The 26,245-nt window shown below is 40.3% G+C and overlaps 1 protein-coding gene across 1 annotated transcript; it reads right to left on the bottom strand.

Moving 5' to 3' along the window:
• Positions 1-10,708: 10,708 nt before the first annotated feature.
• Positions 10,709-13,807, bottom strand: LOC110791658 (eukaryotic translation initiation factor 3 subunit F-like). Its single transcript, XM_056835456.1, has 4 exons — positions 13,645-13,807; positions 12,939-13,168; positions 12,774-12,830; positions 10,709-10,803 (listed from the first exon to the last, which is right to left on the bottom strand). Exons 1-3 carry the CDS (start codon positions 13,692-13,694, stop codon positions 12,826-12,828), a joined length of 285 nt encoding a protein of 94 aa, XP_056691434.1. The 5' UTR covers positions 13,695-13,807; the 3' UTR covers positions 10,709-10,803; positions 12,774-12,825.
• Positions 13,808-26,245: the final 12,438 nt, after the last annotated feature.

Genomic DNA, 26,245 nt, shown 5'->3' with positions numbered 1-26,245 from the left:
TGTAAATGTCGTATTGTGCGACATTGCCATGGTCAAGGTAGTCACATGTTGAAGTGTGCCTTGTCCAAAAGCTAGGTGCCTTTCTTTACCCATAATCATATTTGGAAATCTTTTGACTCACTTGCAAAATTGAGATAAACGCATACTTAGCTTAAACCAACGACACTTTATTATGTTCGAAAAAGTCTTTGAAAATTATTTGAAAATTATTTAAAATCCGAGTCCTACTGTGTACAATCCGAGGTGTCCTAAGTAAGTTGACTTATAGAAGGGTTCGTACAGGATTACATGAGTGAATCAAAATACTGTTACGATTTTTGGAATGCTGTCTAAGGATTTGCTGGAAGCCAGGGTGCAGGCGTCAAGATATACTTGTGCCCGTTTGGCATGTGCTTTAGGCTTTTAGGGCCATCTTTTCCAGAATTTCGGGAATATAAACCGTTTTCAAATTGACTTAGATTTACTTGGTGTATGTCTGCACAAAAGGTCAAGGTATACTTAGTTCTTTCCCTAGCTCTTTCATTTCACTTTTTAGCCCCCAGTTGCTGTTATGTCTTCCTATTAATGATGCTTTTAGATTTCGATTTTAGATGCCCGTGTCATATGTCTGAGTAGGGTGAGCCTTGGTTAAGTGCCAAGTCCTATTGACAATGTCTGATTTTTTTTCTCTTTTCAAAGGGGATTCGCAAGCATTTGAATTACCATGAACGGGTGCCCTGAGTTCGAAGGAACGATGGGGCGATGCCGTAGAACAATCCTCTTTATTGCAAGCTTACTGCCCTTACTACTTGTTGGCGATCATGATTGTGTCTAGTGGTGAAAGAAGGTCTTTAAGCGAACGACTATGTCTAGTGGTGAAAGAAAGTCTTTAAGTGAGTTAGTTCGCTTTAGGGAGGGTCAAGTCGAGTACTTTAGAGGTCATGGACGCTTGCGCTAGCCCCCATTCAATTGAGGCAAAGCGATCTTTTGAGTCTTGGCTAAGTGCCTAGGAGTGTGAGTGCTCCTTCTGGCAAGGGTACGTGTCCTTATTATTCTTCGATGTGTGCTCATTTTGGCATCTTTGATGACTTGGATTTTGACTCAAATTTTCTTTCGACTTGGGTTGCAAGTAATTAAATTTCAATAAGGGACTTCTATTTTTTATTCTTGTTTTTCTATAGGCTTTAATATTTTTGCAAATTGGTTAGACCGAATCATGGATTGCCTACGTATCCGCCTTAAATAGATTTAATTTGGAATCAGGTCTTGCGTAGTTCTAGCTTTTGAATTAGTTCTAGTATGCCGGATTTCGGTAGATATGCCCTGAGGTGGAAACATATTACTTAGTCGGTCAAATGAGTGAAGTATTATCATTATTTTCATCTGCAATTTTTTTTTTGCCATAAGTCGTGTAAAATATGAAATTCGAAATTCGACTAATTTGTATGGCTATATTCTTGGTTGGTAAGCCTATTTGGATACGTACTGTACCCCCCAAGTGTTCGTTATTTTTCCGTGTATGTGCGGATAAAATGACGAGCACTTCTGGACAAAATTTGGCGAGCAGAGAGATTCAGCGCCCAGGCTGGGGCGCTAAAGATTTCGGCGCCCAGCTGTGGGCGCTGAAAATTATTTATGGGCGGATCTTTTTGGGTGCGCTAAATGCTTCTCTTTCTTTTTAGATGAACTTTTAAACGCGCTTTGCAAAGTTTGCTTTTTATTCATTATTGTTTTGTACTTTTCATTTGTCTTCTTTTTTTTACTCGTGACTCAAGACGGTTTGAAAAATGGGTTGAATGAGATAGGATAATTTGTATAGGTATTGGTCAAGCATGAGGATTATATCTGCTAGGACTCACAATTTGCAGCCTCAAGCTAGTGTCATGAATTTACATCAAACAAGGCCAATGAGTAGAACGGGGATGGCTCAAGGGTATAGGATGTATCCACACAAGTTATATGGTCATTATGCTAATGGTGGCGTAAGAACATGTTTGAGCTTTGGAAATGATGGGCATGGTGCACGTGTCAATGGCCGTGCGTGGTTTGCGGTTGATAACAAGTTCAAAAACAAGAGTTGAGGTAATGGTTTCTTGGGTTATGGCAATGAGAACATGGATGGGTTAAATGAGCTGAACAGGGACCCCAGAGCGAAGGCGTCTAAGAGCATAAGGATTGGAAAGGGTAGACATCGTAGAATTTTATGATTTGGATTGGTTGACTCAATTCTTTTCCTTCGTTTACTTGGGTAGATTTCGCACTTTGGGAGGTACGGGCTAAGTATTTCATGGCTTGCTCTTTTCGCTCTCCCTTTTCTATTTTTTCTTTTTGCTTGGGATTTCTCCCCAACATAAATCCTTAAATTTTTTATTTGGGCTAAAAGGTAGGTGGTTGTGGTCTTTGAGTCACGAGGCGAGACTGAGTGAGCCTCGTTTGGTAGGCCTATAGTGGACCTTTAACTTTAGTGGGCCTAGGGTGGACCTTTAAATCGTCTTACTTTGCAAGCGTATTTAGTCGTTTCATAAAATGTGCAAATAGCGTAGATTCAAAATGTTGTTTTTACCTTATTGAATTTTAACGAAAGAATTACATCGAAAATATTTTTTTGCTTCTTTTCAGATTCCAGTTTCTGGGATTTAATTGGAAGTTGTGATTTAGACTCAAACTTTCATTAATCTTTCTGATTATAACCCGTGTATGAATACAAGGAGGTGGCCTAGACTCAAAATAATGACATGGCGTAAGCCTATAATACTTGACCAAGCGACTCTCAGACTTAGGCTAATTGGACCATAAATTTCGTTTGTTGACACTTTAGATTTTAACTCTTGGGTGTTCACTTGTCAGGCGCCATTTCGCTTAATGTTGGCAAGGTAGTTAGTTGGGGAGATCGAATTTTTATTTTTGCAAGACTAGAATCATTAGTGCGGCTTCTCTCTTAGTGTGTATTGCTTTACCCCAATGGTAGCCTTATGGTATGCCGATTTGGGTATTTTCATGGTTTGTCATGTTGCATTCATGGAAAATCTTTTAGTCCGTACTTAGGAGTACTTAAAGGAGCGAGTGGCTCGAGAGGACTATGATAGTCGTGACCCAATGTGATCATAAGCCTTGAGGCCATTAATTTTTTGCAAATGGTAATGATACCTTAGGTTCACTTTGGGGGTTGTGCGACTATGGAGGAATGATTTTCAGAATGTGACTGTTTCCATTTCGCAAATACTATAATATATTCCTTTTATTGGTGAGAGAGAGTATTGAGGCCGTGGATTCTTAGCAAGGGATGACAATTACATATGGGTGCTTATTGATTTAAATGTTAGGAGGGGAGACTCAATATGGTTTAACCTTCTAACTTGCAGAACGACACCAAGCATTAGGACCGATTCTATGGATAAGACAACTAAGACTTTAGGATTTAGATTGTACTTTGGCATAGCCTACTCTAGACTCGGATTTATTTAAACATTTTTTTTCTTGAAGACTTTATTCGAACATTATTTTTTGAATATTTTGCCCATGTGACATTCAAGGTCGTTTAATTAGCATGCTCGGTTTTCGTGCCGAGCATTGTCGTCGTAGAAGGCCTAACAACGACACAAAGAGTTATTTTTTTTTTTTAGTCGCTTTTAGAATCGAGTGCCTTTTCATACGCCCTCGCAGCAATTTTTTTCGAAAGGTTTTTTTTTGCTACGTATTTTCTTCACGCGTGGGCACCGAGGCTGCTGTACCTGACCAAAAGGCCAGGCAGCAACATCAGCGCCCAGGGTAGGGCGTGAGAAATTTCGGCGCCCAGCCAGGGGCGTTGAAAATGCGTCCCTGGCTGGTTCTCGTTTTCTGTCTTCTGTTTATGCGACTTCGATTTGCGTGCTTGCCTAATAACGTCCTTTACGCGTAACAGCGTTTGTGGGATTCGTTACAGGCCATCCCGAGCGTCGCTTATTTTTGTGGAGATCATTCGGGTTTGCGGAACACGTGTTTCGGTATAACTCTTTGGCAAATTAGTCTACGAATGTTTGGGCAATTTTTGAGGTAGTTGGTTTTCTAGGATAGTTTGTACACACAATCACATATTTCGCTACACATAACTACATTACAAACATGGATTTGAAAATTAAATATGCCACGTAGTTTATGATAGGCTTCTATGGGTAGTTTATTTGCGCCTGGCTTGGTACCGCTTCTATCGTAGATCCAACACATGCCCCGGTCGAGGTAGTGTCTTCAACAGACGAATTTCGCTCAAGAGGCTAACCCGCAAGTGCAAGCCAAGGGGGCATGCAGGCGAGAGGGACCTAATGGGCGAGCGATTGGGTTCGGGATAGGTGTACTACCTGCACAAGTACCGAGTGGGAAACATGCGCGGCGTATGCACCCCCCTATTAGCGAAAAAAGGTATCCTTAATCCCAACTCCTGAGGGAGCCGAGATTCGTTATGATGTTCTGTCCGTTCACATTAATATGCTGATTTTCAGGTCATCCCAACTTGATGGGGAAATAAACGCGGGGTAGGATCGTTTCACCCTTCGGCTATTTTGATTACCTACAAGCATGAGTATTTCCTTCACTATTTCCCCAGTGGAGTCGCCACTATGAGGGGGTCGAAAAAGCGCGAGGCTAATGCGTGACCTCGTCCCTCGTGGGTGTGATGATTCTTTTTATTCAATCAAGTGTAATTGGATTTCCTGTGAGTATACACCCAATTGACTAGTAATATAGGAGTCGCCATTCAGTTTTTAACGACAATGAGAAAAACGAACAAAACCCGGTTATCGTGACATAAAGGGAGTGCAATTATGTTTGACCACGACGGCCGTAGGTTCCCTTGTGATCCCTGGTGTGGGGATCTCTCAATATACACCCGCAAGGTAGAGATTGAGGGTTCGGGGGACTGTAACTACCGAGAGGAGTACTTCGCTCGTCGATAACTCCAGAGGCAGGATATCCTTACTAGCTCAGCATAAATAATTGAAGGGACATGCGTTAACTATTAAACTAATCTGAATTGATTTTAGCAATATGCAACATATAATACTAGATCGGTCGCGATTATCTGATTTAAATAACATTAAGGGACCTAGCATGATAATCCGATTTCCCAAAAATATTATATTTGTTAAGCGTGATTGAACAATCAGATTAGGTTAGTTTAACAGTTCATAAAAAGGGCGAGGAAAGCAGTTAAATCATCGAAAATGGACACATTACGACGCACCCTTGAGAGGTGCGTCACGGTTCTCAGAAAACTAACCACTTTGACTTTGCTATTTCTCCTTTTTATTTAATGAATCTCAATAATGGGACAGGATAGTCTGTTCGATTTATGGATCGATTGCGACAGAACGCGTGAACAATTTTGCAGCGAGAGGCTTAGGCTAAGGGTTGGAGTCAATACTCAGAATATAATTATGTGTTGTTGTGTGTCCTTTCACGTCGAATTTAGGGGCCTATTTATAGGGAAGAGTTCGTGGAAAGATAGAATTGCAGAGTTCTAATCCCCAAAGAATTAGGAAAAAACACGTACCCAGGTATTTTCAGCGCCCAGAGCCAGGCGTTGAAAATAGGGTCTGGGCTGTTTTCTTTAGTCAGATTCGGATTCCTGAAATCCGTAGAGTTTGAGATTAATTCGAGTCTTTTAGCGCGTATCAATTTTGTGACAGAATGCATCCGGGCCCGTTATGAACTCTAGGCTCGTTTGTATTTAAATTAATACGTAACTCTTATATCCGAATCATATTAGGAATAGGATTCTCGCAGTTTTCTATCTCATTTAGGATTTATGTTGGAATGCAACACCTAATTCTGACAGGTTTCTATCTTTTATGATTTGCCACTTTTAGAAGCTACCTTTTACGGCAGTTACTATTTTTAGCAGGTTTCCATAAATAGTAGGTTTCGGGTGAAATGAAAAGGGGAATCGAGATTCGTTTATTTTATAGGAGACGCGTTGTCAAGTGGAGATTTACGTTTTCATCATCGAACCTTTCCCTTGCGAGAATGGGGACAAAAGTTGGTGTCTACACCTGGTCTATGGTGGAGATGATGAATTAATTGTTAAAGGTTATACGGACGCAAGTTTCCAAATCGACAAAGATGATTTCAGATCACAGTCTGGGTTTGTCTTCTGCCTCAACGGAGGAGCAGTAAGCTGGAAAAGTGCTAAGCAAAGCACCATTGCGGATTCTACAACTAAAGCGGAGTACATTGCTGCACGTGAAGCAGCAAAGGAAGCTATTTGGCTAAGGAAGTTCATAGGTGAACTTGGTGTAGTCCCCTCCATTAAAGGACCAATAGCTCTATATTGTGTTAATAACGGAGCTATTGCACAGGCAAAGGAGACTAGACACCACCAGAGAGTCAAGCATGTACTTCGTAGATTTCACCTTCTACGAGAGTTCGTTGAAAGAAAAGAAGTCGAGATAAGAAAGATTGGATGACAACATCTCAGATCCATTGACTAAACCTCTGCCGCAAGCGAAGCACAACTCGCACACTGCAGCTATGGGAATCAAGCATGTTGAGAATGGCTTTGATGTCCTTATTTAATGTTTTAAACTTTTAGAGTTTAATACTTTGTAAAACGTTATTGGTTAACCATTCTTATAAATGAATATAATTCATTTTCCCATTTAATTTGTGGTTTAATAAATGATGAGTCCCTTCAATTTGATGAAATATTCAAGATAGACTGTCAGGACCAGTCCTGTGACTAAGAAATGTCTATCAAGTGAACTTGAATGTCAAAAGTTGAAAATGGTCCTTGGTCAGAGTTTTCTATAAAGATGGACGCATAGAAAATGCTAGACGAATAGAATGCAAGATGACTAGTAGTTCTGTTTCTTGAACTATGTGGACGTGGCAATGTCGCAATCATTTGCGTAGATACTTACTTTGGGAAGACTAGTATCGGACAGAACTATGAAACTTTACTGTAAGAGATGAAAATCTCTCATAAGTAAATTTCATTAAAATTATTAGACACTAATCCTCAATACCTGAGTGATTTGAGATTACTTGTTTGAGAACTGGTTACTTTGACGTTGTCAACCGTCGCACCATAAAAGGAGGCTATAACGACAACGCTCGGGTAATCACCTATCAAACGAAGTCTTATCTCAAGATCGCAAGATTGGGATTGTCCTCCCATAAATCGGGATGAGATGCTGAAAGTTGTACAAGGCCACTCGGAGAGCTAGAAACTGTAAAATGCATGGCCGTGCTCAGATGAATCATAGGCTATGATTATCTGTTTATTTGATCAGTTGAACTCTGAACCCGAGAAATACCTCTGGACATAATAAGGATGACAACTCTTACCTTATGTTCATGAGCAAGCATCAAGCGACGAAGGAATTAGGAAATGCACACTTGTCCCTAAGGACAAGTGGGAGACTAAAGGAAATAATGCCCTTAGTCCAAGTATGCATTCAATTCTAAGTCTAATAAATGCGGTTCAGTATTAATTAATTATACAAGTTAATAATTCAGTGAGATCAAGTGAACTGTATGCCTAGCTAGAGGCCGCTTCAGTTCAAGTGGAATTAATAATATTAATCCACAACTTACTCTTGACTGAACCCGTAGGGTCACACAAATAGTACGTGAACGGATCAAGTATTTAAGTGAATTAAATACTCCATTTATGGATATTCGGAATCGACGGATCTCGGTTCCAGTGGGAGCTGAAATCGTCAAAAGGCAAATTAAGAATACTCCGGAAACGATGATATTGCCGGAAACGAAAATATGGATCGTATCGGAAATATAAATATTATCCAAGTCGTAGATGTTGCCGGAAACGGAAACATGGTACGTATCGGGAAATATTATCGGAAATGGAAATATTGCCGGAATCGAAAATATTGCCGGAAACGGAAATATTGCCGGAATCGGAAATATTATTGGAATCGGAAAATATTTTCGGAATCGGAAATATTTAAAATATTTGTTCGAAACGGAAATTAATTCTGGAATCGGAAATATTAAATATTGTTCGAATCCGAAATGAATTCCGGAATCGGAAAATTAATCGAAAGCGCGTCATACGAAATAAACATCGGACGAGCTTGCTAGACGCAAGGCCCAGCACGAAGCCAGGCCTGCGCCTAGCAAGCCCATGCGCGCAATGCAGTAAGGCAACCCACCAACAATCGCAAGGCCAGCCAAGCAAAGCGCAAGGCCAGGCCCAAGCGAGGCCAGCAGGCTGGCACGCCCACTCCTGGGCTGCAGCGCTGCTGGGCCGAGCCTTCTCCGCGCGCGCCCAGCGCCCCTCTTGGGTTGTGCGTGCGTGTGTGTGTTGAGTTCGTGCATGCATCGAATCCTTAAGCAATTAGGATTAGATTAAAGATTAATTTCCTAAAGCTACTAGAGTTAGTTGTTAAATTAAACATGAACTTGATAGTTTTAATTAATGTCTAATTCTAATAGGATTAGAATTATTGAAACCTAGTAGGCTTCTAGTTCCAATAATCCAACCCTATAAATAGGTGATGGCATTCACAATTTATAATCACCCCAATTCAAGTATTCATATATAGTTTTAAGGTTAAAACTAAAGTTAATAATTTGCCACAAAGTATATTCGAATAACTTAAAACCTTAGGTTGAATTCTAGTTAATTAAATCTAAGGCGGATCCGAACGTGCTGTGGAATATCTACGAAGGGACTACACTTGGAGTCCTAAACTTGTTCTTGTTCGGTTCGGGAGCAGCTAGGGAGGGCACGCTACAAATGTATGCATCCTAAATTATGCTGGCAATTAATTTGGATTCCTGGCTTTATGGTTTTTCCGCATGAAATATATATGCTTTATATGTATCATAACCTAACAGTGGTATCATGAGCCTTTTATTAATTCCATAATAAATTATAGTTAACATGGTTAAATTTTATAAATTTGCAATGAATTAAAGGGGTGATTAATTTCGTTTTTTGTAATTAATTGCAAATTCGGGCGATTATTTAATTATATGTTCGCAGAATTTTCGGCAGTTTAGTATCGTAACATCAGTCGTACCTAAAACAGGAAAACATAAAACGTTGAGCCGAAGACTCAGTAACGAACTATTCTAGTATCGTAACATCATTTCAACTCATTTTATTTGATGAAACAGGGAGAATAGAATATAGATAAACATTTAACAAAACATCATTTCAGAAACATCATTTCTTTAACCTTTTTCCTTTTAACATAATTATTCTGGTCGTCAGGATTTTACAGGTAAATATGGTAGGACGTCTCCTACGAACAGGGGACGCCAATGCTTCATAACAGGGGGAGTCAGAGCTCCATAACAGGGGAAGCCAGTGCTTCATATCAGGGGGAGCCAGTGCTCCATAACAGGGGGAACTTGGGTTCCATATCAGAGGAGGCCAGTGCTTCATATCACGGGGAGCATGGGATATATATCAGGAAGATTGACCAGTTCTTACACTTTCATTTATCATGTTTACATTTCTTTTAATAAAACATTAATTAGGAAAATCTCATTCGTTCAGGGTAGTTCAATAAAACAATTAAATCTTGTTATTTCATAAGATAATTTATTTCAGAAATAATATTTCATTAAATCAATACTTTTCATAAAGATGAATAGCATAAAACAATTCAATCAAATCGTACTTGTAGTCCCGAAAATAATAAAACAACATTATAAAACATCAAGCATAACATCATTCGGGCATAAATTCATTTCGAAGGGATTGCGGGTACTAGCAATAGCCGCTACCTCAATTCCGCAATTTGCTAAGCTGTTTCATTAGTTCGTTCCTTCTGAGCTCCGAGTCCGAATTCTTTCAAAAGATTAAATGGTTGAATGAATATTAAAACAATACATATTGTTAAGTTAATATTTTCAAAATAATTTTTTTAGTTTATCAATTCATAAATCAATATAAATGAAATATTATTAAATAAATTTAAATCTTGAATAAATATAATTTACTGTGAGGGGGTCGAAAAATACAACGGGGCACCTCTAGAAAGAGTATACGGCCCGCACGACTTTTCCCCTCTGGATGTGGCAAGCATATTAAGTAAATAGGAACTAGCTGTGGGGGTTAGCCTCTTTTTACTAGTCTGTAGGATTCGCCATTCAGTTTAAGAAAACTGACAAAACCCGGTTATCGTGATATGCCTGGAGTGCAAACATATTTGACTCATAACGACCATAGGTTCCCTCACTAGTAGAAAAAACCCTTTTTGCAGCGGGCTTTTAGACCCCTGTTGCAGCGTACATTGTATGCTGCAACTGGGGGGCCTGCAACAAGTCTGAACTTGTTGCAGCGTACAATGTTCGCTGCAAAAAATTTGGCAAAATTTTCAACTTGTTGCAGCGTACATAGTCGTGTACGCTGCAAAAAACTCCACTTTTTGCAGGGTACATTTATTTGTACGCTGCAACAAGTCTGAAATTTTGCCAAATTTACACCCTTGTTGCAGCGTACACATATATATGTACGCTGCAATAAAGCACTTTTGGCGGGAAAATTTTAATTTTGTTTAGGGATACCTAGAGTGCCTTGCACCAAATATAGAAACCTGTCACAACAATAATAGAATATCGCAACCTGTATAACAAATATAAAAACAATAATTGTTGTTTTGTATACATGAAACCAAAGTGCACGTACATTTAAATATATGTTCCAATTTCAACGTACGCATACATTTTAATATAAAAGATTGTTCTATAACTTCAAAACCAACTCGATCAAGCGCGCTCAGGCCAATAATAAATATTTGCTGGTAAAAAACTAGCCCATTGCTCACGAACCACATCGATTTCCTCACTAGCATAAGGCGCATTCCTCAGAGTATAGACCTTTACAAAAACAAAAATTTCAATTAAGCATCAGATTAAATGCAAATTAAATATAACATTTTAACATTCAAGCAACTATTGACAATGTCCTAATAGTCTAGAATACGAGTCAAGAGTAAGGAAAATGTCATTTTAGCCTAAATATGGCCTATAACGATCCAATGACCCTTAAATGTGCATAAATATATTGGAATGAGTTTAATAAAGTTCAAACTATGCATATTAATCATGTAATAAGAATAAAATGAGTCCATAGGTTCTTTAGTTCAAAGTTGGGAGCGTAAATATCATTTTTGCTCTAAATATGACCTATAACGACCCAATGAGCCTTAAATGTACATACACAGATTAGAATGATTTTTAGAAAGTTAAATAATGCATATTAATCATTTTATAAGAATCAAATGAGTCCTTAGGTTCTTTAGTTCAAAGTTGGGAGCGGAAATGTCATTCTAGCTCTAAATATGACCAATAACGACCCAATGAGCCTTAAATGTGCATATATAGATTGGAATGAGTTTTAGAAAGTTAAAAATATGCATATTAATCATTTAATAAGAATCAAATGAGTCCTTAGGTTTTTTAGTTCAAAGTTGGGAGCGTAAATGTCATTTTAGCTCTAAATATGACCTATAACGATCCAATGAGCCTTAAATGTGCATAAATAGTTTGGAATGTGTTTTAGAAAGTTAATACTATGTATATTAATCATGTAATAAGAATAAAATGAGTCCTTAGGTTCTTTAGTTCAAAGTTGGGAGCGTAAATGTCATTTAAGCTCTAAATATGACCTAATAGCGATCTAATGAGCCTTAAATGTGCATAAATAGATTTGAATTAGTTTAAGAAAGTTAAACCTATGCATATTAAAACTATGCATATTAGTTTAAGAAAGTTAAAACTATGCATATTAATCTTTTCTAATAAACAGACCCCAACACCAAGAATGTCATGTATTAAAGTTTGAAATGAGTTTTTAGGTTCGTTAGTTCAAAGTTGGGAGCGAAAATGTCATTTTAGCCTAAATATGACCTATAACGGCCTAATGAGCCTTAAAAGTGCAAAGACATATTGGAATGAGTATTTTAACCTTAAAACTAATCATATTAATCATGTAAAATGCTTAAAATGAGTCCTTAGGTTCTTTAGTTCAAAGTTTGGAGCGAAAATGCCATATTTTAGCCTAAATACGACCTATAACGACCAAACAAGTCTCAAATGTGCATAAATAGATCGGATTGAGTCTAGAAAAGTTAAAAATATTCATTTGAATCATTTAATAAGTTTGAAATGAGTTCTTAATTTCGTTAGTTCAAAGTTGGGAGCGAAAATGTCATTTTAGCCTAAATATGACCTATAACGGCCAAAGAAGTCTCGAATGTGCATAAATAGATTGGATTAAGTCTTGGAAAGTTAAACTAATGATATGAATCATTTATTAAAGTTTTAAATGAGTTTTTAGGTTCATTAGTTCAAAGTTGGGAGCGAAAATGTCATTTTAGCCTAAATATGACCTATAACGGCCTAATGAGCCTTAAAAGTGCAAAGATAGATTGGAATGAGTATTTTAACTAAAACAAATCATATTAATCATGTAAAATGTTTAAAATGAGTCCTTAGGTTCTTTAGTTCAAAGTTGGGAGCGAAAATGCCTTATTTTAGCCTAAATATGACCTATAACGACCAAACAAGTCTCAAATGTGCATAAATAGATTGGATTGAGTCTTGGAAACTTAAAACTAATCATATGAATCAGTCCTTCCAGCAAGCCATGAATCTCAAATAATAGCTATTGCCATAACAACAATAGTAAAAAAAAAAAGAGTTTGAATCGAGTGAACACAATTAAGGAAGACTATAGAGACATTGAGCCAAAGAATTAACTGAGGAAAGCACTACAGCAGCATAAGAGAACATTAATAAGATCAGTGGGCCTGATATTAGAGAAGAGCAACAGACCAAAGTCCTACCTCACACATGATGAGTTGATCAAGTTGATAAGACCAATGTAGATGCAACAATCTAACCTGCAAGAAGCAATTGAGAGCTTAAAATATAGGACCCACAAGACTACTGGAGTATTTTTCAAATTTAGCAGGGTTACTTAATCAAGAGAACTAGGGTTAAGTGCCTACATTCAACCCTCTCTGCTTCTGACATTCGAAGTTCTGCAGGAATTTTCTGAAATTGAGCAGCAAGTGACTGGTCTCCAAGAGATAAATTAACAGAGACAAAGGCTTTTATGGTTGCCTCTCCATTTCTGAATGTAGTGTCCACTGGTACATGGAAAGGATTTGCAACCTCTCTAGAGTAGAATTCATGGATCAAAGCAGAACCTCTCGTAACACCAAATCCGGTTGAATACCTGCAGCACAAAAATTGGGGAGATGAGACACCAAGATCAAAGTAAATTGGTAGGAAAGCGTGTATTAGCTATGTACAAGCTTGTGAATATCACGACCTTGGCAGCACTATTTATTCCAAAATTTGAAGGTTTTTATGATTCAAAATTTACCAGAACTCTTGAAGTAACAAGATATATTTAGATTGTATAAGTTCCAACGCAAAAGGATTAAGAAGCATATCCTCCAAATCTATCCAGCAAAGTAATTAAAGTGCAAGGCTTATCCTCCAAATCTATCCAACAGTCAAAACCACATAAGAAGCATATGCGTAATCGGATGCTTTAACAGCAGAAGCAGCTTTTACACTGTGTGCAAACTAGAAACTGTACAATGTAGCAATATTCAGATAGATAGCCACCGTACTTCAGATATATGACATGACATGACAACCTAATGGAAGGATCCGAGATAATACAGGAGTTGAGTTAGAGCATACCATCCAACAATTACTTCCTTTGGGTTCCCTTTCTGGTGTGATGTCAACATATTGTGGTGGTACTCAATGTGCAATGCAACCTGGAGGGGGGGAAATATATAGTTAGACTATATGTGCGTTCACCATGATAACGTGAATCAATAGCAACAGCAATATATCCGCGTGAGGCGTATGCCTGGAATATATGAGAACAGTCAAAACGCTTGCGCTCAACAATGCAAGATTAATTCAAGTAAAATACACCATTTAATAGTCATAGACACCTCAAGCAAAGGTCGTAACCATTCTTTGCACTTGTGCGTGCTGTGCAGGAAAACTATAGCTGGTCTCTTTGACGCATAACCACTTTGCTTCATGCTCAGAATCAGAACGAGTAATGTGTTACAGGAAATCATTCATAAACCAAAACCATCTTAAGAAAAATTGACAAATTTTTCTAAACACCCCAATTAGTTTATATGACTATTATTTCCAGTGAAAGTCTATGTTAATATCCAAGATTGATCAATCTCACATGCGTGAAATGTAAGACCACAGATAGGAAATGGAATAACTCAATCACACACAGCCCATTTGCCAATTTTCCGTTCTTTTACATAATGTAGTTTGTATAATGTACATAAACGCATACTAATCATGTTAATATTGAAAACTAACAACAAAACGTTTTGTAAAAAAAACACTAAAAACACAAACTCTAACAATTTTACTATTTATGTGTATGAGATTGATCTATCTCCGAATACTACCATATCCTCAAATTTATCTTTAACGACAAGAACAGCTAAATACTAATTTTGCTTTTGTTTTCGAATTGAGGATGTAATCGCTGCAAAGTGGGTGGAGTAAGTCCTTGCTAGAGATATTCAAGCAGCTATGGAGATAGGATTAAACTAAACAGTCCACATAGATTTCATTTTTCATTGACATTAGATACATGCTATTCTAATGTCTAATCCTGCTGATATACTTTTAGACCAGGAAAGATTAGAAATAGGAAAATATTGTTTTGCACTCAGCACAGTACAACTTGATAAGTCCTCTTTAGGAAAACAAAATTAAAGAGGAATGAGAGCTCCTCGTCTAGAGCTCGCTTCACTTCTTAACATAAGTCTTTCCTTAAAGGCATCCAACACTGGGTATCAATCGTATACCGCTAGTTTTCAACTTAACACAGATACGAAACATCAGGCATAGGACCCATGATAGTTTTTACATTTCTTTAAATCATATTGAAATGCAATTTGCACAAACAATTGTATTACTCAAATGATTCTCAAAGTTAAATGAAAGGTTTAATCTAGGAATCTAAAAACTTACCAACAATTACTTAATTAGTATACCCTACACTCTGAAACGTACAAGCTATGAGAAATTTAAGAAAACTTCTAATTAGGCTGTGCTACTTTAAATCAGACGGTGTATTACTTATTTAGTAAATACAATCAATTTTAATATAGTCCCTCATCACCAAGTCAACAATAGAGCTGCAGAGTAAATAACATCTAATCAACGTGAAAGGCGTACCTGTAATAGACCTAGCTTGCTCCGTTTACCACCACTGCGGGCTGTCGTCAGTCACTCATGCCGCTGCTGTGGAGTGGTTCCGAGTGGTGCTCTTCCGCCAATACGAAAAGCCCTAACTCCAAAATCCCCAAATTCAAATTCACAAACCCTAATTTCCTAAACTTAATTCTAAAAATCTCGACAAGAGAAGGGAACGGCACCGTCGTGCTAGGTCTGCTTGTAAAATCCCGGCAAGCTAGGTCTGCAAAAATTACGGCAGGCTGGTAGTCGGACCAGGTTCCAAAACGCAGAGGGGAAGAAGAAGGGGGAAGGTGAAGAAAGAAGAGAGCTGAGGAGCGGGACAAGATTACTGGTAGTCCATCGAAGAAGATCGAAGATCGAAATTTTTCTTTGGCATCCCATTGAAGATCGAAGAAGGGAGGAAGAAGGTGAAAGCTTGCTAAATTTTTTCAAAGTGAAACGCGACTGGCTTGGTGTTAATGAATTATAAGCAAACAAAAAATTTATCCAGACCTGTTGCACCAAACAAATACATGTACGCTGCAACACGTAATAGGCTATCGCAGCGAACACGAAAAAACCCCCTGCAAAAACAGGTATCGCAGCGAACATTATAATTGTACGCTGCAACAACCTTTTAAATGGTTTGACCGATTCCTTGTTGCAGGGTATTTATCCATGTACGCTGCAACAAGGGGGTTGCAACAGGGGTTTTTTCTACTAGTGCCTTGTGATCCCTGGTGTGGAGATCCCTCAACGTATATCCAGCGGAGCAGAGATTGAGAATTCGGGGGACGTTTACTAATACGAGGAGTGCCCAACATTAGCCCATGCGGCACGGTCCTTACTAGTTCAACGGTGACGATGATGGGATATGCGTTATGCTACATTACTACTCTGGATTGATTTTAATGCGCATATATTACTAAACAGATGTCAAAACGGTGATTTACATTGATTTAAGGTGCTTGACAATAAACCCGTTTGTCCGAGTATTATCTGATTTAGGCATGAGCAATATAACAGATTAAAGTTAGCAGATTTATATGGTGAGAAAAGCAATAAAATATAGATTCAGGTTACAGCAAAGCGTAGGCTTTACTGCGGTTCTCAGGAACACCTACCACTTGACTTTCCTAGCTTTCCGTTTGGCTTTAGAACTTTCCGTTTGGCTTAGGGATTGTGTTTAGGTTTCAGCAGCACTTCGACAGTATTCAGGCTATCAGGCGGTTGTGCGGGCAGGGTCTGCTTAACAGTGTGTTAAATGCGGAAGACACACGAATACGAGACAGAGAAAAGCTTCGGTCAATACTCAAGCTTAAGGGTTTAAGGTTAAGAATGTGTGTTATTTTTCGATTTTCAGAGGCCCTATTTATAGTAAAATAGGCCAGAATAAGATAAATCTTCGAAATGGGAATTTTCCAACTGAGATCTGTAAATTCTAGCGCTTGGATCAAGAGCGCTGGTTATTTCTAGCGCTTGAAATTTCTGCGCCAGAATTGTTCTGGTGACAACTAGATCAATTATATCTTTGCGTGATTTGTGTAAGGAACAAACTGCAGCGCTGAAATATAACATCGCTTAGGATTTGTGCACTGGAAAATAATGACGCTTGGAATGCCAGCGCTAGTTCTAGCGCTGGTGTTTTACTTCACTTTTCTAGTCTTATCGATTTTTTACCGAACCTTACTCACGGTTTCTATCCTTAGGAATACGAGTTGGGATGCAACTCTTAGCCCTTATCCAACGATATATCGTAATGCGATTTAAACACTTAGATATTTTATCTTATATGGTTGCTATCCTAGGCAGCGTTCATGGTTTCTAAAAATAGAAATATGGTTTACGGGACATCAGTCAGTCATGGATCGTTCGTGGCATATTTAGGAAATCTTAGTCAAGGGGTGTTTGGTTTCATCATCGAACACACTTTGATTGAGTTTGAGCAAGACGACAATCAAAGTATTGGTAGATGGAATGCGTCTAGGACCTAGCCTGGTTAAAACCAAGTCCGAACGAGGGTCTCGCGAGCCCCCGAGTGATTACATTTGACCGATGGGTCATCACTGGTAATGTCAATAACTCCCTCACGAGTCATTGGGAATCTACTAACTTGAACTGACTTCTCACAGAGTCATCAAAGACGTTCAACTGGTAGAACATAGTTTTTCAAAAACAGACACTTAACCTGACCTTTTTTGTGGACAGAATACAAGATACGCAATGTAATATAGACCACAGAACACGAAATATGAAATGAAAGAATACGGAATATAGAATAAGAAATACAGAATACAGAATAATTACATTTTTAAGCGAGGAATGAATAAACCTCGAAACGGAATACGGAATACGGAATAGTGATATTTTTAAGCAAGGAATGAATAAACCTCGAAACGGAATACGAAATACAGAATAGTGACAGTTTTAAGCAAGGAATGAACAAACTTTGAAATAGAATACGAAATACGGAATAGTGGCGTTTTTAAGCAAGGAATGAATAAACGTCGAAACGAAATACAGAATAGTGACATTTTTAAGCGAGGAATGAACAAACCTCGAAACGGAATACGGAATAGTGACATTTTTAAGCAAGGAATGAATAAATCTCGAAACGGAATACGGAATACGGAATATGGAATACGGAATAGTGACATTTTTAAGCGAGGAATGAACAAACCTCGAAACAGAATACGAATATTTTCAGAATGCCTTATTTTTAAGAATACAGATTTTTTCAGAATGCAGATTTTTTCGAAAATAATTTTCGAATTTATTTTTTTTGAAAAAAAGAACCGTTACCTAAATGGGTTACGGTAATCCCGGAACACAGTGGGCTGTCAGTGGGCCACCAGAATAATGTATATAAGTTCTTTGAGATACCGTTACTTTTCTGCGGGAAGCAAAACGGAACAGGGTTTAGCGGTTTATTTGATAAGAAGTGGGGCTAGGTGGCCCAAAATTTTGTCATAAATGGAACAAGTGTGCGCTGGAAAATTCCAGCGCTCGAACTTGAGCGCTAAAATTTTCCAGCGCTTGAATTTGAACCCTGGAAAATTCCAGCGCCCGTCTTCTTTAAATGCGATGCTTGTTCGCCATTTTCGCATTCTCTCTTAGTCGTCCTTCATCATTTCTCCGCGGGTTGCACGATTTCTTCACCAAAATTGCTCCCAAGTTGATATAAGTCACATATATGTATGTAATTTCGAGTTTAACTTGAGTTTTGGCTTGATCTTGAGTAGAAATTTGTATGATATTTCATGCCCAAATTGAATTGGGGTTTTTGATATTGGCCCCAATTTCTTGCTTATATGTGATGTTTATAACATGTATGAGTGCCTAAGCATGTTAATTTTTGCAAGTATGTCGATTTTGGCCAATTTTGAGCTTGTTAAAAATTAGCCCCAAGCGTGCCTACGAATTGATATTGGAATGCAATGTAGGTGTTTTCCGTGCTTTTCTTGAAGTCTTCATGGTCTATGGATGATAGAAAATGCATGATTTTGATGTTTGGAATAGTTTGTGGTCATTTTCGTATGTATGAATCCCATTACTAATTTGTGAACTTAGTAACATGCTCGTACTTAGGGAACGAAATTGTTTGATGCCACTAGCTTGCTGTGTTTGGGATTTCAGAACGTAATTTCTTTGCATTGCTGGGTTCGAGGTGTGACGCCTTATGCTTTTCGTAATTTTTTTTGGGAAATGTAGTATGTCAGACCGTAGCTCATCCTCCACTGAGGGGGAGACTTCAAACTATGTTATGCAGCCACGGATGGTTTCTTCTCGTCCGATGAGGCGAGAGGGCACGTATCGGTCCGCTCAGGGATCTCGGAGGACGAGGAATGTCTATTCGTCTCCTCCGCTGGAGTCTGGAGGGGGTCCTGATCCCGAGGACAAGCCTGCTTGGTAGGGCCCGTTGGAGTATGACGGGGTCGACCTTCACCGCGACTTGGAGCATCATGTGGTGTCCCTATTTCGTGCCGGCAAGGCCGAGTCAGATACGGCTTGCCGACCTTATGGTGGGTCGGTTTTCGTGGAGCGCTTAGGGAAACTGGATGAGAGGACTCGTGCAGTGGTGGAGGAATGCCCCTTGTATCAGAAGGTGTGCGTCTTTAGGGAGGTCGTGGGCCCCAATGCATCTAGGCGGTTCTTTCGCCTGTTTCTGGAGTGGTGGTGGGACACCACCAACACTTTTCACTTCCCCTGGTCGGAGATGAGAGTGTGGTTGTGCGGGTCTTGGACGGTCCGGACAGGCCTATTAGGCCTATTTCTCAATGAGCCGTGCCACGACTCATCAAGGTACGTACTTGATATTCTTCACTTAAGAGTGTTAAATGAACTGCGCACTTTAGTTATCATTTTTAATTGTTTTCCTGTAGCTGTGGGCTTTTGAGCGCCTGCCATTCTTTACCCCTCGGTCCGGTAGAGTGGCCGGGGGTTACCCTGGGGCTTTCTGGTGGGGTAATGCTGGGAAGCTGAAGAGACGCCCAACCATGAAGAGGTTAAGGGATATGATGGCAGCTGGGCGCCCTGACTTGGTAAGTATCATTAGTTTTTCTTACTTACTTTATCTCGTTTTATGCGAGTTACTTGACCTGTGTGTTTTTGGTTTCGCAAACAGGTGAGCTGGTCCAGCTGGGCCGGGCTAGAGGAGACAGAGGCGTTGGTGGAGGCTCGCGTCAGTCCCGGTGTGGATTCTTTACCAGGGACCTAGAGACCCTGCCTAGTTCTTGGGAGAACGGCTACTTCGGCAGACTACTGAGGTTACCCGGGTGCCCCAGTCTCCGCCTTCTAGCATGCTGCGTCCTACGGGTGTAGACACCTACTTTTGTCCCCATTCCCGCAAAGGAAAGGTTCGATGATGAAAGCATAAAAACTCCACTTGACAACGCATCTCCTATAAAATAAACGAATCTCGATTCCACATTTCATTTCACCCGAAACATGCTATTTGTGGAAACCTTCTAAAAATAGTAACTGCCGTAAAAGGTAGCTTCTAAAAGTGGCAAATCATAAAGGATAGAAACCTGTCAGAATTAGGTGTTGCATTCCAACATAAATCCTAAATGAGATAGAAAACCGCGAGAATCCTATTCCTAATAGGATTCGGAAATAGGAGTTACGTATTAATTAAAATCCTAACGAACCTAGAGTTCGTAACGGGCCCAGACGCATTCCGTCATAAAATTGATACGCGCTAAAAGACTCGAATTAATCTCAAACTCTACGGATTTTAGGAATTCGAATCTGACTAAACAAAACTGCCCAGACCCTATTTTCAACGCCTGGCTCTGGGCGCCGAAATCTTCGGCGCCCAGGCCTGGGCGCTGAAAATACCTAGGTACGTCTCTTTTCCTAATTCTTTGTGGATTAGAACTCTGCAATTCTATCTTTCCACGAACTCTTCCCTATAAATAGGCCCCTAGTTTCGACGTGAAAGAACACACAACAACACATAACTATATTCTGAGTATTGACTCCAACCCTTAGCCTAAGCCTCTCGCTGCGAAACTGTTCACGCGTTCTGTCGCAATCGATCCATAAATCGAACAGAACGTATCCTGTCCCATAATTGAGATTCGTTAAATAAAAAGGAGAAATAGCAAAGTCAAAGTGGTTAGTTTTCTGAGAACCGTGGCGCACCTCTCAAGGGTGCGTCGTAATGTGTCCCTTTTCGATGATTTAACTGCTTTCCTCGCCCTTTTTATAAACTGTTAAACTAACCTAATCTGATTGTTCTATCACGCCTAACAAATATAATATTTTTGGGAAATCGGATTATCATGCTAGGTCCCTTAATGCTATTTAAATCAGATAATCACGATCGAATTAGTATTATATGTTGCATATTGCTAAAATCAACTCAGATTAGTTTAATAGTTAACGCATGTCCCTTCAATTATTTATGCTGAGCTAGTAAGGATATCCTGCCTCTGGAGTTATCGACGAGCGAGTACTCCTCTCGGTAGTTACAGTCCCCCGAACCCTCAATCTCTACCTTGCGGGTGTATGTTGAGAGATCCCCACACCAGGGGTCACAAGGGAACCTACGGCCGTCGTGGTCAAACATAATTGCACTCCCTTTATGTCACGATAACCGGGTTTTGTCAGTTTTTCTCATTGTCGTTAAAAACTGAATGGCGACTCCTGTATTACTAGTCAATTGGGTGTATACTCACATGAAATCCAATTACACTTGATTGAATAAAAAGAATCGTCACACCCACGAGGGACAAGGTCACGCATTGGCCTCGCGCTTTTTCGACCCCCTCACAGTGGCGACTCCACTGGGGATAGTGAAGGAAATACTCGTGCTTTTAGGTAATCAAAATAGCCGAAGGGTGTAACGATCCTACCCCGCGTTTATTTCCCCATAAAGTTGGGACGACCTGAAAATCAGCATATTAATGTGAACGGGCAGAACATCATAACGAATCTCGGCTCCCTCGGGAGTTGGGACTAAGGATACCTTTTTTCGCCAATAGGGGGGTGCATACGCCGCGCACATGTCCCACTCGGTACTTGTGCAGGTAGTACCCCTATCCCGAACCCAATCGCTCGCCCATTAGGTCCCTCTCGCCTGCATGCCCCCTTGGCTTGCACTTGCGGGTTGGCCTTTTGAGCGAAATTCGTCTGTTGAAGACACTACCTCGACCGGGGTATGTGTTGGATCTACGATAGAAGCGGTACCAAGCCAGGCGCAAATAAACTACCCATAGAAGCCAATCATAAACTACATGGCATATTTAATTTTCAAATCCATGTTTGTAATGTAGTTATGTGTAGCAAAATATGTGATTGTGTGTGACAAACTATCCTAGAAAACCAACGACCTCAAAAAAAACTGCCCAAACATTCATAGACTAATTTGCCAAAGAGTTATACCGAAACACGTGTTCCGCAAACCCGAATGATCGCCACAAAATAAGCGACGCTCGGGATGGCCCGTAACGAATCCCCCAAACGCTGTTACGCGTAAGGACGTTATTAGGCAAGCACGCAAGTCGAAGTCGCATAAACAGAAGACAGAAAACGAGAACCAGTCAGGGACGCATTTTCAACGCCCCTGGCTGGGCGCCATAATTTCTCACGCCCCTAGCTGGGCGATGAAGTTGCTGCTTGGCCTTTTAGTCAGGCGCAGCAGCTTCGGTGCCCGCACGAAAGGAAAATACGTAGCAAAAAATGTTCATAAAAAGAATTGCTACGAGGGCGTAAGAAAAGCACTCGATTTCAAAAGCGACTCGCGAAAAATTAATAACTCTTTGCGTCGTTGTTAGGCCTCCTACGACGGCAATGCTCGACACTAAAAGTCGACCATGCAAATAATCATGAATGTCACACGAGCAGAGATTTTCAAAAACATAAAGAGTTCAAAGTGCACACATAACAGTCCAAATATACTAGTCCAACTTAAGGGTAGTCATAGAATGCCTAAAAAACCGACTCACGAAACAAACTAATGTGTCTCCTACTCCACAACAATAATATAGGGCCCCTGAGTACTTGCCCGTGATAGCCATCAAGAAACGCGATGGAAGAAGCATATCCCGAACATCTGTACCTAGAGGTCGCACAAACCCAAGAGATGCATGCTCTGGGACACGACCCTTTACGTTCTCAAAGGCCACTCGCCCCAAAGAACCATGCTATGCCAAAAACGCTCCCCAACTCACATGCTTTCGGGCTATTGTTTGGGTTAGAAAAGAAAAGAGCGAAGAAAGAAACAGAAATTATGGCATTAGCTCTCCAAGATGAAGTGTTCGATCCTACTAAATTGATCGCTCCATCACCCTCAAAAGATGACCAAATGCAACGAGGGTGGCACAAGACTTTCAAATGGACTAATGCTCGTGTGATGAAGTTCAAGATATCTGCGGGAGAGGGTCCGATGTACGAAGAATTAGAGTCTGAATCCGAGTCTGACTCCGAGTCCGAACCTAGCAAAATTGTAACCCCTCCCAAAAATAGTTTAGACCCAGAAATATCTACTCCGGGAGATCTTTTTGATGTAATGCTTCATGACTTTAATAAGATAAACAAAACTTTTGAGTATGTGCCGCTTAAAAATCCGAGTAATAATGCAGAATGTCTCGCCACTAATGAGCACGAAAAAGAGCCAGAAGAGGAATATACCGAACTAATAAAAGCTGTAAGTGAACAAGAACTCGAAACTCCTATAATTGAGGACACAGAATCGGTAAATATTGGAACAGAAGAAAATCCTAAAATTATTAAAATTGGCCTCACCTTTAGTCCCACTGAAAAGGCCGATCTAATCTCCACTTTGCGGGAATTCGAGGGTGTCTTTGCTTGGTCCTACAAAGACATGCCAGGAATAGATCGAGAAATCGCTGAGCATAAAATTCCGCTAGATCCCAAAATGACGCCAGTAAAACAAAAGCTACGGCGGCTCAAACCAGAGATAGCCTTGAAAATAAAAGAAGAAGTCACTAAACAATTAGACGCCGACTTTATAAAAGTCTCCAACTACCCAGAATGGGTGGCCAATATTGTCCCCGTAGCTAAAAAAGATGGACGAGTGCGAATGTGCGTAGACTTTCGAGACCTCAACAAAGCCAGTCCTAAAGATGACTTCCCTCTACCTCACATTGACATACTAGTAGACAACACCGCAGAACACGCGCTCCTCTCCTTTATGGACGGGTACGCCGGATATAACCAAATACTCATGGCAGAAGAAGACATGGAAAAAACAACTTTCATTACCCCTTGGGGATCATATTGTTACACTGTAATGGCTTTTGGTTTGAAAAACGCGGGGGCCACCTATCAAAGAACAACCACCACGTTACTCCATGACATGATACATAAAGAAATCGAGGTCTACGTGGACGACATGATCGTCAAATCTAAAGACCGGCACGGTCACCTCCCGGCACTTAAAAAATTCTTCACCCGAATCTTGAAATATAACATGAGACTAAATCCACAAAAATGTGTGTTCGGGGTAACCTCGGGAAAATTTCTAGGATATGTTGTTAGTACGCGAGGAATCGAGATTGACCCATCTAAGATCAAAGCCATTATCGAAATGCCCCCACCAAAAACTGAAAAACAGATAAGGGGCTTCCTCGGAAAGGTGCAATACATTAGTAGGTTCATTTCCAAGCTTACTATGACTTGTGAGCCACTATTCAAAAAGTTAAGAAAAGAAGAAAAGGCCGAATGGGATGAACAATGCCAAACTGCCTTCGATAAAATCAAAGAATACCTAAGCAAACCACCCGTCCTCTCCTCGCCTTTGCCTGGAATCCCTTTACGCCTATACCTAACCGTCACGGATACTGCAGCAGGAGCTATGCTCTCACAGTGTGTACATGGATCCGAGCGAGCCATTTACTACTTGAGCAAGAAGTTCATACAGTACGAGACGAAATACACAGAACTTGAGAAAACCTGTCTCGCCCTCGTCTGGGCATCCAAAAAACTCAGACATTACCTATTGGCCCACACTGTTCATATAGTGTCACAACTAGATCCCTTAAAATACATGTTCGAAAAGCCCGCCCTAAGTGGTCGCCTGTCCAGGTGGCTAGTCATGCTCTCAGAATTCGACCTAAAATTCATGCCGGAAAAAACAATCCATGGAAGAGCGGCAGCCGAATTCCTGGCCGAGCATGCCACGAATGAGGAAACCACGGAAGCTTACCTCCTCCTCGACGAGGAACTTCTGATGATACGAGACGACTATTGGACACTGTACTTCGATGGCGCGTCCAACCAAAAAGGATGCGGCATCGGAGTTCTCCTAGTCAGTCCCGAAGGAGCCCATGTACCAATTTCCGTCAAACTTGACTTCGAGGCCACAAACAATGCCGCCGAATACGAGGCCTGCATAGTTGGGCTAGAGGCCGCAGTTAGCCTCGGAGTCAAACACCTACAAGTCTTCGGGGATTCTTCCCTAATAATCAACCATATATCCAAAAGATGGAAGGTCCGAAGCACTAGTCTCTCAAAATATCAAGCTCACTTGGACCAAATAGTCGAGCAATTTGAAAAAATCGAGTATACGTACTTGCCAAGACACGACAACCAATTCGCGGATGCACTAGCGAAGCTAGCTTCAATGCTCAACATCCCGAATGAATGGGACGGAATGACCCTTCGGGTCGAGCGAAGGAAAGAGCCGGCTTATTGTTGTGCCATAGACTCCGAACCTGAAAACACCGAAGAAGAACCATGGTACACGGACATCCTTCGTTACAAAACAAGTGGGGAATTCCCCCCAAACACTTCCCCGCGAGCACAAAAGGCCCTACGCCTCCTCGCTTCACAATATACCATAATTCTGGGAGAACTGTACAAATACACGCCGAATAAAATCAAGTTACTTTGTGTCCATCAAAACCAAGCCCAAAGACTAATGGAAGAATACCATAACGGCGTGTGCGGACCCCATATGAACGGAAAAATGCTATCCCGAAAAATATTCCGCTCAGGGTACTATTGGACCACTATGGAAACCGATTGCCATCACTTAGTAAAAACTTGCCCAAAATGCCAAATCTTCAGTGACCTTAACCATTTGCCTCCCTCAGAACTATACACCTTCACTTCTCCATGGCCCTTTTCCACCTGGGGTATAGATATAATCGGCAAGGTAACACCAACAGGCGTAGGGGGACACGAGTACGTTTTAGTTGCAATTGATTACTTCACTAAATGGGTAGAGGCAGTCTCCTATGCAAAGTTAACAGCCAAAAATGTCGCTCGATTCCTAGAAAAGAACATATTCTGTTGATACGGGGTTCCACATGAAATCATAAGTGACCAAGGTTCCCACTTCAGGGCCGAAGTCCAAGACCTGCTCAAAAAATATCATGTCAAACACCATAAATCCTCTCCCTACAGGCCGCAAATGAACGGCGCGGTAAAGGCGGCCAACAAAAATATTAAAGTCATAATCGAAAAAATGGCCGAAAATTATAAGGATTGGCCCAATAAATTACACTTCGCATTATGGGGCTATCGAACCTCAATCCGCACCTCCATTGGAGTAACACCCTACTCCTTGGTATACGGAATGGAAGCAGTCCAACCGGTCGAGTTG

This window comes from Spinacia oleracea, chromosome 2 (genome assembly GCF_020520425.1).
Source record: "Spinacia oleracea cultivar Varoflay chromosome 2, BTI_SOV_V1, whole genome shotgun sequence".
NCBI classification, from domain to species: Eukaryota; Viridiplantae; Streptophyta; class Magnoliopsida; order Caryophyllales; family Amaranthaceae; genus Spinacia; species Spinacia oleracea.
This window is presented reverse-complemented; position numbering and strand designations above follow the sequence as displayed.